Consider the following 14671-nt stretch of genomic DNA (forward strand, 5'->3'; position numbering starts at 1 on the left):
GTCAGATTTCTATTAAAAGCTCAGGGCTTCAAAGAAAGCACAAAGCTCTCCAAGTGGTTTTGTTTTTTTGTGCTTTACCCCTGATTTAATGATCCCAAACTATTGCATTTCTCTGCCAGCCTTCTTTTCAGCAATAATTTTCCAGTTCTTTTTTGGAGACAGGAAGAGAGATTGAGATAACATCATCTGAGGCTGCCTGCTAATTCAGGAACGAGGAACAGCATGTCTGCCATATACATTGGAAAATCCAGATGCTGACCCTCAGGAGCAAGGAGAAGGGGTTATATTGTTGGGTTTTGCTTGGATTAAAGGCTGAGAGATTTTTTTTATGATCTCTGGAGTTAGGATTAAACCTGGGATGAAGGAAACTTCTGGAGCATGTGCTGGTAGCTGTGAGCTCTGTGACTGTGAGCAATATTTCTTTGGGGTTTTCAGCAGAATGGTGTTTTTATTACAGAGCAGCTTGGCCACAAATTGTCCCCCTGCTTTTCCTTTAAAGGGAGCCAAGCTGGGCTGGCTGGAGGACAGTGCTGGGACCTCTTGAGATAATCTCATTCCTGCAGCAGTTCCTCCTGCCTGTCTTTTTCATGGCTATAACCTGGCCTGCCTGATTTTGAGAATGAGACCTTCATCCCCTCCTCCCTGAGCTGCTGGGGCTGGGGCTGCTGAGGCTCCCAGGGGATCCTGTATTTTGCACTGGAGGTGGCAGCTTTTTGGGGATGAGCAAAGGGATTTGCCTGTTCCTGCAGTGTCTTACACCTTCTGTCCAACAGTCAAAGAAACCAGACTTGGATTTTTTGCTCTGTCTAGCTCTGTGATGAGAAAGAAAATATATTCAGACCCTTATCCATCTTTATCCAGCAGCAGTTCTTTTTTTACAGTTCAACAAAATGACTTTGTCAGTGTTTGCAGGGAGAGGCTGGGGCTGAGTTGATCTTGTGGGGATCCAGGGGAGCCTCCCTCCTCCTTTTCCATTTGCATTAGGTCTCTACCAGATTGCAAAGGTCAGAGGATTCCACTGGAGCACCCTCATTGTATTTTACACTGAATTCTGCCTACTCTGAGCACCCTCACAGCAAAACTGGCAGTTTTAATGGTTCAGTCTCTGTGTCTGTGAGTCACAGGATCATCATTCCCTGCTTGTCAGCATCACTGCTTGTGCATCCTGATGAAATGGGGAAGATTTGGTTTCAGAACATTAAACCACTGAGCAGTGCAGGATGTTGTAGCCAGGGGTGGTTTCTTGCTGCTGACTGTGTTCCTGGTCTGAGCTTCTGCCCAAAGGGGACATGTTCCCCCTGTTCTCAGGGCACAGGTTGTGTTCCTGCCTCCTCAGGAATCTTTGCCTGCAGCTTTTAGGACAGGCAGAGCTGTTATCTGCAAGGGGCAAGAGCACATGCTTTTTAAAGTAAGTAATTCCTACTCATCTGCTCTACCAGGAGAAAAATAGGTTATCAAGAGAGGACCTGGGGGTTCCAATCTGCACTAAAAGCATCATCCTGGCTAAAAGTCATCAACAACTGTTTTTTATTAAATTTTGGGTTTCTGTAGCTACAGTGAGGCACCAGCACTTTCCAGGCAACAAAACAGGACAAGTGTTGTTGGTGGAGTGGAATTTCTGCAGAAGGTGATACCAGAGACCTGAAGCCTTTGATGTCACCATTCTGTCACAGCTATTACAAGCAGCAGAGAGGAAAACAAGAGACTGATGTGTACACCAGACAGAACTCCTTGGAACTCAGGAAGCTGAAAGAACTTAATACACATGAAATTCAAAGGGCTGTTTCTTGCAGAGCTCGTTTATGAGACATATTTCTGTATTAAGTAACTTAACTGTGGTGAGTCCTGGAGTTTCTGAGCTGGGGAGGCTGTAATTGGAAATACCTTGGAGAAATTTCTCCAGCACTGAAACCTGGAGAGGCAGAAACATAAATCAGGTATCGCCTTTTTTCTTGATCTGCTGCCATAACCACTGGAATCTATTTTCTTATGAGCTGGAAGGCGATGGTGAATCTTTGCTTTGGTCTTTCATGGCATTTTGGATAATAAAATAAAAATATAAGAGCTGCTATTAATTTAGGCTTCACAGCTGGCACCACATCAGAGAGGAGAGGCCTCCTGTCCCACAGGATGGCTGTGAGCTCACGGGTGGCTAAATTCTGTGAGATGTTCCACCAGGGAATGTGACAGAGCTGGAGAAATGGGCCTGCTGAGCAGACCCTGCAGTGGTGGGGATATCTCTGGGAGTGGTGTCTGGGATAGTCTGGAATTAAGGGTTTGTTCCTCTTTCCAGTCCTAAAGCAAATCTGTGTTGTCACCTCTGTTATCTCCTTTGGCTTTGTAAGCCGTGATAAGAGCTCAGAGTGTTGGTTGGGTTTCTGGTGTTCCTTCTCCAAAGAATGAAATGAGCTGAAAACCAAGTCTGGAAGTGTGAATAGTGGCAAAAATGAACCTGCATTTGTGCAGGAATTAAACTGTTGGAGAGCACATGAAGTTGCCCAGTTTGGGGACAGGAAAATGGAAAAGAAGACCAGAAATGTCCGGAATTGTCCCTTTCCAAGAGCCACACTGGACACATTACTTTGTATTTCCTTCCAGCCTCACAGATGAAACTCCATCTTCAAATTAATAACACCATTGTCCTGTTGGATTTGGGATTTGGGAAGGTTGGCACCCAAACTTACATCAGTGTAAATTGTCCTTTGAGCTCCTGCAGCAGAAATGTGAACTTGACAGAAAAGAAGAAATCTGGTGTTTGCTGTTTTAGGGGGGGGGAAATTGAGGAACATCTCTGGAGGTCTCTGGAGCTCCATCCTGGGCAGCTCCATGACATGGTCAGGGGCTGCTCTGGCTGCAGAACCCCTGGGCTGATGGAAGCCGTGGGATTAAGGCAAGACTCATTCAGGAGGCTTGGCAGGATTGCAGCCTCTACAGAGCTTACTTTTGCCAAAAAAAGATGGAAAAAATGTATACTTTTGCAGCAGTAATGTTCACATCCTGATGGCTGAGGAAGGAAACACCCTAGAGCTTTGCCAGCCCCAAATCCATGACCCCTGCTTTTATTTCTGTGCTGTTAAAAATGAAACATGGTTTTGCACTGCAGATGGTTTCCACAGTTTGAGTTTGAGGGGAATGAAATTCTGTCAGATGAAGAATTTTGGGATTAAATTACTTGCCTGTGGCAAAATTTGGGTTGTTGCTTTACACAGCTAATCCCTTCTTGGAGAAATCTCTGGAAGTGTGCAAGTGACAATCCCAAACAAGATGACTGGAAACAGCACTTTGAAAACTGCTCAGTTTTCACTGAATTTGTAGCATTTTTTGATGGAGGAATTGGGGAGCCTGGCTTAGATCTGTGCTTTGCTGAATTCCAGAAGTTGCCATTTTCAAGGGCACTGATCATTCCCAGCCCTGGTTTTACCCCAGGATAGTGGGAATAAGGGCTGCTCTTGCCAAGGTGCCAGGACAAGCAGTGAAGGAAGCTGGGAGGTGCCAGTTTTGGGAGACAAAGCCATGCTGCAGTCTGGGCCTGCTGGGCCCTTCCTCTCCCCTCCTTTGAGCCCCAGAAATTCGGGATTTGTGCTGGTGCACTGCCCTGCCTTTAAAGCCTCTCCACAAGGAGACACAGTGGATGGGATGTGCAGGACCTGGATGATTTTTCCAGCCATTGGTTCTGTGAACAAGAGATGATGTTTGAATATTTATATAAGACTTTTCTCTTGTAATTAACTTTACTTTTAGGGTGTTCAGTCTGCAGGGAAAAGTCTTCCTTGACTGCAGGTAGCTCCTGTTGCTCTTTGCTGGGGCATGGATGTGGTGGTTCCCACGGGAATCTGTGGGTTGTCTGCAGGTCCATGGTCACTCCTTCAGACAGGGAAACACTCTGGAGAGGCCACGGAAGCTCGTGGGTATCCTTTGGGGCAGTGGGAACACAGCAAATCCCATCTGCTCCATGCCCTTAGGAGCAGAGCTGGCTTCTATTAACTCTTCTTATTTATCCATAGTGAAGAACCTTTCAAAATTGTATTTTATTGTGATAAAGGAAGTGCACACTGGGTTTTTCCACAGTATCTGCTGGAAACCAAAGGCCAGAGCTGGAAATCTGTTTGCAGTAAACTTCAGTCAGAAAATCAGTCCCATTTGCACTCTGTTAACTGTGCATGTGTGCCTGGGATCTGAATTTAAGATGGGAGCAGTTGCCACAAATTAGGAACAGATTGGATTAATGGGTTTGTCTCCTCTTAATTTATTGTGTGGTTTCTTCTACCCTTTAGGGGGAAAACATGATTGGAGTAAATCAGTGCTGGTCTTGGTGTTTCCCTTGACTCAGTTGGCCAGGGAGATCATTAATGGTGGAGATATGAACCTGCTTTTAAATTGAAATATAAATCCAGCTTGGAGCAGTGCTGCAGGGTTGAAGGAGTTTGCCTTTTGGATGAGATACTGGAAATTTGGGCTTGCTTCTGGTTAATATTATAATGATGTTAGAATTCTTGAGAAAAATATGTTGAGAACAACCTTCTCTACCCGCCAGCACCTACCTGATCTTTTGATTTCCTGAAGGCTTTTTCCCCTGTGTGATCTGTGTGCCATTTGGAGCTTGAATGAGCAACCTGTAAAACAATCCCTGTATTTTAATGTCATTCTAATGGTTGTTATTGCTGCATTGAAAGCCAAAGTGGTTAAATCAAGCTGGATCCTCCACAAGGCTGCAACTGCTTTGTTTTCCTGTGCCTCAGAGCAGCCTCTGAGAGGGAAGCTCATCACTTCACCCATGGCCACGTGAGCTCTGTGTCACTCAGTGTTGTAACAGATGCACATTTACATTGCAGCTCAAACTGCTGTAACTGCACCAAAGACCTGGAAGAAACCAAAAGACCGGACCCAAGCCACTGAGGAGGTGACAGAGGCAGAAACAGAGGTGAGAGGGAAACAAAGTCCTGCTTTACCCAAATTTAAAGGTGTTCTTCCTCTCTTGAAATTGTACTTTAGAGGCATTGCTTCCTTTCATTGTTGTCTCACAGGATCCAGGGCAGAGTTTTGGGGAGGAACTCTCCTATTCCTCAGCATCCTTTAGATAACAGGTGTCAGTCTGCTCCCTTTTAAAGCTCTTCAGTTTTCTTTGGGTTTGCCTAATTTAATGACTAATAAGTCACAGAATCACAGACTGGTTTGGGTTGGAAGGGCCCTTAAAGACTCACCTCGTTCCAACTGCTGCCATGGCAAGGGACACCTTCCACTAGAAGGTTCCACCAGACCTCGAGCAGCCTCCCAGCACTGAGGAACCCCTTTGTGAAGGGTGAGAGAAAAGTGGGTGTGAATCCCTCAGCACTGCCTCCTTTTGGTCCCAGGCCACCGTCCTGACATTTGGCAGGTTCTTCTGCGCGGGGATTTAATGGCAAAGGATAGTTTGCCTGATGACCAGCTGATGGAGAAGCTGACAAAGGAAAAAACCACCTCAAGAGTGGTTAGATGAGTAAAGAAAACCCCCCTTACTGCTGTTCTGGTAGGGATATTGCAGCAGGGAGCTGTGCTTAATATCCTGGGTCAGTATGGGGTTAGAATTAATCGAAAAGGGAGCAAGAGAGTAAAAATGTAAAAGTTGACTGCCCAGTGTGTGGATAAAAGCTGAGGTTGGCCAGATGTGATGCAGAGCAGGAGTGCAAAGGGTGTCACTGGGGCTGCAGCAGCAGGTTCATCCTCCACACTTTCCTCATCCTCCCTTGGAGGAGTCATGTCTCCTGCACCATCTGGCAGTTCCACTGAGGAATTCTTCAGAGAATTCCCTTGAAAAATCTGCTAGAAGCATTTTAGGATGTGGTGCCATCAGGCAGGGAGGCGAAAGGATCGGGAGCCTCCTGCAGAGCATCCTCAATGAAGTTATTCCTTTGTTCAGTGCTAAGATGTGCTGGGATTTCTCCTGGGAGAAGCACATTCCAACGCCTCCTCGTCTGAATGCACAATCAGGCTGTGTCCTTGGAGAGCTCCAAAATTAACAGCCAGGGATACTATTAATACTTTTTCCTGAAACCAAGAAGCTGGAATTGTGGCTGTATCTCACATTGCCTTCCTTAGTGGTATCTGCTCCAGTTGGCAGCAGGCATTTAAAGGAAGAATCCCTCGAAACAAGCACCACGTGCCTTTTACCATCCCATTATCATGGATGGTAGGAGAAGAGGAAAGCAGAGTTGTCCTTCCAGGCTGGGATTGTTCATGGCTTAACAGTTCCCTCCATCCAATCCTGTAGGGATTTCGTGGGCAATGCTGGGTCTTTCCAGTTGCACCATTAATTATCAGTGTGTTATCCATGGGAATGAGCTGGTAAATCATGCAGTGGCTAAGTGTAGTGTTCTGTATCCCTGTGTAAGATGCATTTGGATTCCTGCTGCTCCCAAAAATGCCATGGGAATCCATGAAGAGCCATTTCACATGCATTGAATTTGTCAGGGTGTTTCTAACAAAACCTCTGCCTATGTCTGTGCTCCAGCTGAAGGAGGAGGAGGAGGAGGAGGAATCTTCAGGGGACAAAGTACTTGAATGTGACCAGGAGAAAATGAGCCCTGGACCTCAAGCAGAGAGGGAGCCCTCGGAGCTCCCTCAGGCCGTGAAGGGCGTGGAGGAGAACGGGGAGCAGGAGGCAGAGCCGGTGCGGAACGGAGCCGAGAGCGTCTCGGAGGGCGAAGGCGCCGACGCCACCTCGGGCTGCACGGAGAGCCTGGGAGAGGGGCCCACCTTCCAGTACAAACCAGGTAAGTGCTGCTCCACTCTGCTCTCTGCCTCCCTCCTGTAGGGCTGCTGACACCCCGTGTGTCACTGGGTATTCCCATGGGGGCTGGAAGGGGATTCGGTGTTCACCCTGCGCAGCTCTACCACATCTGCCACCCAACAGGCCTTGGGAGATCTTCAGGGGGGCAAAAGGGGAAAATTAGTTTTGTCTCGCTGATTGTGGTCAAGAGAAAATCCCTCATTCCTTGAAATTTGTGTGCATTTGGATACTGGCTACAGCACAGTGGAAATGACAGAGTCGATTCCTATGTAATCAACAGCTGGAAACCATCCAAGAAATTCCACATAAACCAATATACCTCTGAAATAAGAGGTGGTTAAATCAAAAATGAAAGTGCTCATTGGGTCCTAAATACAAATATGTATGTTCATAAAGATTTAATTTCCTGGCTAAACAGTTGCATGAATCTTTTGATTTCTAGAAAAGTAAGGAAAATAAACAAATTGTGATTTTCAATCCAGACTCTGCCCATCTCAGTCCCACTGATTAGAGTATAAGATACCTATAGAGTACTTTTGTTATTTATGAAGACGTAACCTTTTTGTTATTTATGAAGATTTTGTAATTCATAGTCCTGAGTCTCAGTTAATCCACCTTATTTACAGAAAACTTGAGGCCAACTTCTCAGTTGCTCCCAATTTTTAAGCAATTTCTTATTCAAGTGAAATTTCCTCCAAATAAAGTAGTCATTTCTTTAGGAGCCCAGAAATTAAAGAGTATAATAATAATAAAGAAGGACCTGGAGAACCTGGTGGACAAGGAGCACCACAGTTAAGGGACTCCACTGCAGTGGTTATTTCTGCACCACTTTGTTCTGACAAAGACCTCAATTGCTTTGATTTTATTAATTCAGCACAATGATATTGTGGCAGGGAAACACAGAGGGCTCTTGATAGCTCATCACACTCAGGGTACCTGACCAGTTCACTAGCCAAGCACTTCCTGAAGTTAATCCATAATTCATCAGCTGATGCAGTCAGAAGAATCCCAGTTGGGTGCAGATGTCCTTTCACTCAGCCAGAGGGGTTTGATTCATCCTGGGGAAAGCAGCACACATTGGACTTGTGTGGCAGTCCTCGATTTCGGCTCTACTTTTTTCAGAAAGGGGAATTTCTGCCTTTTGGAGGAATTGTGTGTTTGGTCCCTCTGTCTGCCTACATTGGGGATCCTTCCTGTGACAATGCCCAGCTGCTCCTCACATTAAAACAGTTCGTTGAGAGCTTTCCAGGAGAAGGCAGCTACACATAAACTGCTTGTTGTTGTTTTGGAGTTTTTCCATGGTAAAGGTCAGGTACAGTGGGCAGGCCAGGAATTCCAGCCAGGATCCAGCCAAACCATTTCTGCACCCCTGTATCCTGAAGCTCTGCAGAAATAAAACTGCATAAAGAGCTAAAGTTTGCACTTACTTCTGTGTATTTTCATTCCCAGTCATTAAAACCCATCATTGGAGTAAGTCCCTGCTTGTGGCGTGTGTGGAGGTGCAGATGGTGAGATCCCAGAGATCCAAAGCTGGGTGCTAGGGAGGGAAATGAAGGAATAAAATACCTGAAGGGCTGATGAATGCTGAGTAACACAGTCTGGCATGAGGAAGATCCGAAGGCAGCATCTCATGCAGATGTTTTCCTTCAGATAAAACATGTTTTCTTTCCTAATTTCAAACCAACTGTGTGGCCAGCACTGAAAATCCCATCTCCAGGCCACCAGAGGCTGACTTTCCTTGTGCTAAAGTGGCTGTAGGTTTATGCTGTGATTTGCACCAGGCAGAGTCCTCCACACCCAAAACACCCCCACGAAAAATAGGTGGAAAGTTGTAATTCCCAGGTCATGGCCTGTGGTTTGTGGCTTCTCTTGTTTCTGCTTGTTATCTCCAGCCTGACAGTTCCATGGTTTCACATTTTCAAAGGGTATTTTTGTTCCATGCTCTGCTCTCCTTGACTTCATGTTTATGACTCCCTTTTACACCGAACAAACCCCTTTAACTTCTGTACTTTCACACAGAAATAGGGGATTGTCCCCATTCCACCATATCCCACAGGAGAGCAGAAGTCAAATTTAGATACATGGGTTAGAACTGGAATTAGTGACTAGGCCTGGGTGTGGTTGCTCTGGACCGGGCTCTACACTCCCCATTATTCATGTCCCTTTAATGTTATGTATGTTGCTTTCCTCTCTCCCTTCAAAATGAAAATTAATTTAAATTGAAATTTCCCAGGCTGGTGCAGCAGCCTCTTCCCTTTGGATGTACCAGAACCACATCTGGGTGAGCAGAGGGTTTGTCTCCTGGGACTCTCAGGGACTTCTCTCCCTATAGAGCAGTGGAAGCCCCTGGACCCGGAGGGGAAGAAGCAATACGACCGGGAGTTCCTGCTGGATATCCAGTTCATGCCTGCCTGTATCCAGAAGCCCGAGGGGCTGCCTCCCATCAGCGACGTGGTGCTCGACAAGGTGAGAGGAGAACCCATCAAACAGGTATGTGCAGGGTTTTGATATAAATAAAGATCCCTCATGCCTCATTCCTGAACCATTTTCATGTCTGGTTTTGGTGGGAATTGGGCCTAGTTGGTCTCATCACAGAATTCTACAAATAGAGGTGTTAGTGCCTGATGAATGTGCACAGATGAAAGCAGTTTTGATGTTTTTTGTCTAGATTAAGTTATACCAGGTTGTTATTAATATTTGAAATTACCCAGCCATGAAGAGCTGAGAATCCAAGTAAGACTGGATGGAGAGGCAGTGGCTTCTATTAGATCAATTAATTGATCTATCAGATCAATTAAAAAACAAAGCTTTGGGGCAAACTGTTTTTTGATCTGAAGCAGTTTCTTCACTATTTATAAGCTGATCTGATAAAAGATCTTTAAGATGTCTATTCTCTAGCAGTTTGAGGATTTCTCTCCAGCCTCGTCTCAGAGCTGATTGTCTCTGCTGGAGGTTTGGGCTTAGTGAAACACTTGGGATTTCTGTGCTGCAAGGCCTTGTTCTGCTGTCACTGGCAACTGGGGAGTTCCTAGGCTTTGATGGAGCCATGACAGATTCACTCTTGAGACTCAGGGATGTGGGTGATCCTTGTGTGCAGAAACATTTCCGCTCTGAATTTCATACCCAGGCAAATTGTAAAACACAGCTTTGTTCCCAAAATTATTTCATCTACCTTCTACTTTCCCATGATTGTTTATGACTGTTCTGTGTTTGAGTTTCCTGGGCTCAGTTGCCCATCTCTCATGTCGGCACAGAAGCCATTGCTTTGAGGGAAGGTAGCAGTTTCATGCTCCTGAACCAAGACAGACCCGTGTTACCATGATTTTATCCTCCATGATCTTTGAAATGTTTCTGAACTCCACCTGTTTCCTCAATAGTCTCCAGAAGAAGATGTATTTTAAATTAAATGCTTACTTTAGCATAAGTGTGAATGCCTAAAACTTGAGCAGTTTGTTAAAAGCTTTAATTGGGATGTTAAATATGTTAAATGTGACTATAATGGTTTAGCAGATGTTGTCTGTAGGCTGCATGACCCTGAGCAGCCCCTGTTTGTGTGCTCTGCTCACGGCACAGGTCAATCAGCCGAAATTGCCGCTGCGGACTCTGGACCCCCGGATCCTGCCACGAGGCCCTGACTTCACACCAGCCTTTGCTGATTTTGGGAGGCAAGCCCCCGGGGGAAGAAACGTGTCTGGAAGTGTGAGTTTACTCCAACTTGCTCATTTGAAAACTGGCCTAGCACTGATGAAGTTCCTCCTCAGGCTTTTGAGCCTCTTCCAATGCGCCGATTGTTCTGGTTTTGTCAGGATGAACGCAGGGGTGATTGATGTTTGCTTGGCTGACAAAATGTAGGGAAATAGGAAATGGTTGTGGGTGTTTGTCACGAGTAAGTGTTGTTTGGGAAGGGTTTGATCTCCTTCCAGTTTCCTGTGTGAGAGAGTGGAAGTGTTTCCACACCAGGACCCGGCAATCGCGTGTGCGGTCGCGTGTTCGTCGTACAACAGACCCGGCGTCAGCGCATCAGCCTGGGGGCTGTGCTGCAAAGCACACCAACAGAGCAAGGAGATGTTACTAACAAGCAAAATACAGCAGCACCTGTGTGTTCCTGCTTTCTCTGTGCTTCCACGTGTTGCTTTGGTCACTTCATTCCTTGTTTTCCCACCTTTTCCGCTGCTTTTGTTTCACTTTCCCTTCTTCTCCCTGTGTCTGGCTTTGCCCACACTCTGAAATCCCTCTGTGAGTTCTTCACTCATGCATCTGCCATGTCTTTTCCTGGGGCACAGGTGCCCCCAGCACGTGCTACCCCATCAGTGCCACTGGAGGAGGACAGTGCCGCCGTTAGGGGCAATCACTTGTTTTCAGCTATTGATGTGCTTCTGCTGTGTCCATCTGGATGTGTCTAACGACACAGCCATCATGGAGCTTTTGAACCTGCTGGTTCCAGAAGAGTTCCCTGAATCACTCCAACTTCCAAGTGTGCAGGTTTCCAGGAGTCAAACCCAGCAATTTTGGGTCAATGTAGTATTTCTGCTTTGAGAGCAGTCTTGTGGCCGGTGCCTCAGTTCCGAGGTGCACATCTGTGTCTTGGAGTTGCCTCGGTGCCACAGTTTCTCCTGGAGCACCACCTGGTCCACAAAACCTCGTGAAGTCGCCAGTGCTCCCCACCTGTGGGCCGTGCAGGCTGTGCTGTGGCGCCTCCTCTCCTGCACGTGCTGATGTGGCGCGCCCTGCGGCTCTGGGTAACGCGCCTGTCGCTCTTTGTCTCTCCGCAGGCCTGCAAAGTGCAGAGCACCCCTGGATTGCCCTCCCTGGCTCGGTGTGGGCCCCCAGCATGCCCTCTCTTGGTCTCGCCTCACCCACCATTGAGGAACCTGCCGATAGGGGTAAGCCAAATCCCCCCTTCTCTCCCCAGACTTTGCACCTTTTTGTAGAGTTGCCTTTTTTCCCCAACACCCACTGTTGATAAAGAACGACTGGCAGAAAACTTTACAAAAAGGTGCAACCTTGTTTAAAAAAAAACCGAAACAAGACTTGCATTGTACCCCTCTAGGCAGTCTTCAGTGGTGGGTGGGACATCACCAGCTGAGGGCATGCTGGGACGTTGGCCTGAGCGGGATCCGCGAGGGTCTGCACTTTGCAGACCTGTGGAAAGGGGGAGAAAAGGTAAGTCCCGCTTACCCCGTTCATTTGGAGCATTCAGCACATAACATACATCTTACATTTGCACCTTTGCAGAGCAGAGCCTCTCCTTGCTTTGTTCTGGAGGAGGGCTGGAAGGTGATGTGGTTTAACCAGCCTGTCCTTGACGCCTGCGGTTGTAGGATCAGAGGGTTCTGAGCCCAGCAATGCCAGACGTTCCCCTTGTGCCGCATGGCAACCCTGCGTGTGTGCTTCCTGCCCCCATCATCCCACCTCTGCACAGGCCATGTCATGAACCATCAAACCACTGCCTCTTCCTGCCCCAAATAACGTCAAGCAGCTCAGTGCTAACCGCTTCCAGCACGTTCAGTCTTTTGTTTCGCTTCTTTGGCTTTTGTCTTTGTTTCCCTCTTTTTGCTTGAGCGTGTTTTGACTGTTTCTGGCACTAACCAGTGTTGCATCAGATGGCACAGGGATGGAGTTGCACAGAGGCAGAATGCAGCTGGGAAGGCTCTTTGGTGTAGGCAGGGTTAAGTGTCTGTGGCAGGTGAGGAAATGCATAGATGTGGGGCTGGAGCGGGCAGGCCTGTCCCTGCACAGGATGCATTTGCTTTGTCCTTCCTGAGAGGTGATGGACACCGAAATCTCCTCAGTTCTTGTTCCTGGACAGCACAACCTCTCCCACCATCGAAGACCAATTTCACTGTCTGCATTCAAAGCCTCTTATAGAGGGAGAAACACTTCCTTAATTCCTTGGATGGTTTCTAAAGTATTTCCATGACTTTCCTGAGTGGGAGCACCAGGTCAGTCTGTGCTGAGTCTTGGCTCCTCTGCAAGAGTCTTGTACCTGTGTCTTCCTGCTTTCCTTTCCTGCATCTTCCTCCAGAAGAGAGGTCATTCGGATTAATGCAGGAGCTCCTGGTAATTGCCCCATGCCCCAGAATCATCATTATTTACAGGAAGCCAGGCCTGAGCTTAGGCACCTCTTTAACTTGCTGTATAAATCTGGAGCAAAAAGCCCCAGACCCTAGATAATTTCTGTTAAAAGTTAGATCCGTCTATTATTTTATTACATCTTCAAAGGAGGTTTCTGTTCACTGATTGAAAACCTAATCACACAGTTGGAGCTGAGTTGGTTCACAGATATTAAAATCATACAGTCTCAAAGAGTCTTTGTTGTGTTGATGCCTGGAAGGTCTGGGCTCAAAGGCAGTGGGATGGGAGGAGGTGACTCTGGCACGCTGGTGCTCCCTGCACCCCTCAGTTTGCCAAGGGAGCCCCTCCTTCAGGGGTGGGTGTTTGCTGACGAGGAGCGTTTGCATGGACCCGTGCCCGAGGCAGCGCCGGCTCTGACTGCGTCCTGAGCATCCAGCCTGGAGTGTGTGGGAGTCCCTCAGAGCAGAGCTGCCTCTGGGCAGGACATGGGCTGGCTGCAGGTCACCTCTCCTTGGCTTTGCCCTGTTCTGGGCGGAATGGGCTCAAAGGTTTGGGTTTTCTGGGCACACTCCAGCCTGGCTCTGATTACAGAGCTGTCCACAGGCAGGAGGTGTGTGGTGAGCTCTGGCATACATGGCTGTGGCCAGTCAGTTTTCTGTTACATCACTGTCTGGTTTTTCAGCCGGATGAAAGTCTCTTCTCTCCACGTTTGCAGCATGTTGAAAGCCTGGGCAGCAGAACTGTGTGACACCAGAGGTGGGGTGTGAAGGCAGGGCTGTTGTCAGGCCTTGCTGTGCCAGACCAGTGTCAGTCAGGGCTCAGGGTGGAGCAGAGATGGGACATAGGGAGTGTTCAGTGTCTGCTTTAGGAAGGTGTCTAACACACAAAAACATCCTGAAGGCTCCCTTCCACTGTTGACTCCTCAGGAGTGATCAGCTGGTGCAGTTGTACGATCTTGGAGATCTTTTCCAAGATAAATGATTCTATGAATTACAGCATTAATGAGGCTTGTTCCCCTTGCAGTTTGAACAATCTGCTGGGCTATTTCTGTGTGTGGCAGGGGATGTTAACAGGGGTCTTTGTGAGCTGAGGGGAGCCCAGTGACTCCCTGCCCCTCGGAGAAGGCTGTGGCATGAGGTCATTGCCCTCTGACAGCTTCTTCCTCTGTTGCTGTTATCCCATAATGAATCCCATAATGAAGCACTGCTGGTGTTCCTGTTCATTTGCACACATTTACCTTGTCAAAGGCAAGTGGTTCAATTCCCTCCTGCCTTTAAGAAGGATTTTACCTTTCACTAACACAAACCCAGATTTGTGGCTGATGTATGACATAAGAGGCATCAGCCAAGAGCCCTTTTCTCCTAGTCATTGAAGCTCTTCAAGTAACTGTAGTGGTTTGGCCTTTTTGATGCTCATTAAAAATGCCTTTGTTGAACAAAGTAGTCTTTGAAATAGCCCATCTTCCATGAGTGGCTGCTGAGCAGATTAATTACTGCTGTGGGAAGTACCAGGTTTGATAATGGGGTTTTGTTGTGTTAATTTGTACCTCGAGGTTGGCCATTTGTGATAAATGAGTTCAGAAATGTGAAAGAGCTGGGGGAAGAGCAACTTCCCAACATCACCTGGTACCTTTAGTCCTTAATCAGAAGCCCTCAGATGATAAAGAGGAGGTTTGGGGGTGTCTTGTGCCCTGCCACTTGTACATCTGGTGAAAAGCTCCCCAGGTGTGGCAGTTTTAGTGCCTGTTTGAGAGGAGCATCGAGTTACACAGGATTGCAGAGTTGCTTAGGCAGTTCCAAAGCAACCTGATTCCCTTTCTCCTGTGAAACC

The 14671-nt window shown here is 47.3% G+C and overlaps 1 protein-coding gene across 9 annotated transcripts in view; it reads left to right on the top strand.

Annotated features, from left to right (window-relative positions):
• Positions 1-14671, top strand: part of EIF4G3 (eukaryotic translation initiation factor 4 gamma 3) — a 131053-nt gene that overhangs the window by 89757 nt on the left and 26625 nt on the right. For 7 of the 9 annotated variants that reach the window (XR_008842009.1, XM_056507995.1, XM_056507996.1 and 4 more), the window contains 5 exons: positions 4833-4921; positions 6488-6749; positions 9099-9256; positions 10340-10465; positions 11539-11649. Coding sequence is in view for 8 of the 9 variants with exons in the window: in XM_056507995.1 (XP_056363970.1) it covers positions 4833-4921; positions 6488-6749; positions 9099-9256; positions 10340-10465; positions 11539-11649 (746 nt within the window). In the remaining variant the exon portion in view is untranslated. The remainder of the gene's footprint in view (positions 1-4832; positions 4922-6487; positions 6750-9098; positions 9257-10339; positions 10466-11538; positions 11650-14671) is intronic. The other 2 variants (XM_056508000.1, XM_056508001.1) reach the window with 1 other exon arrangement.

The sequence above is a fragment of the Oenanthe melanoleuca genome, chromosome 21 (assembly GCF_029582105.1).
Source record: "Oenanthe melanoleuca isolate GR-GAL-2019-014 chromosome 21, OMel1.0, whole genome shotgun sequence".
Lineage (NCBI taxonomy): Eukaryota > Metazoa > Chordata > Aves > Passeriformes > Muscicapidae > Oenanthe > Oenanthe melanoleuca.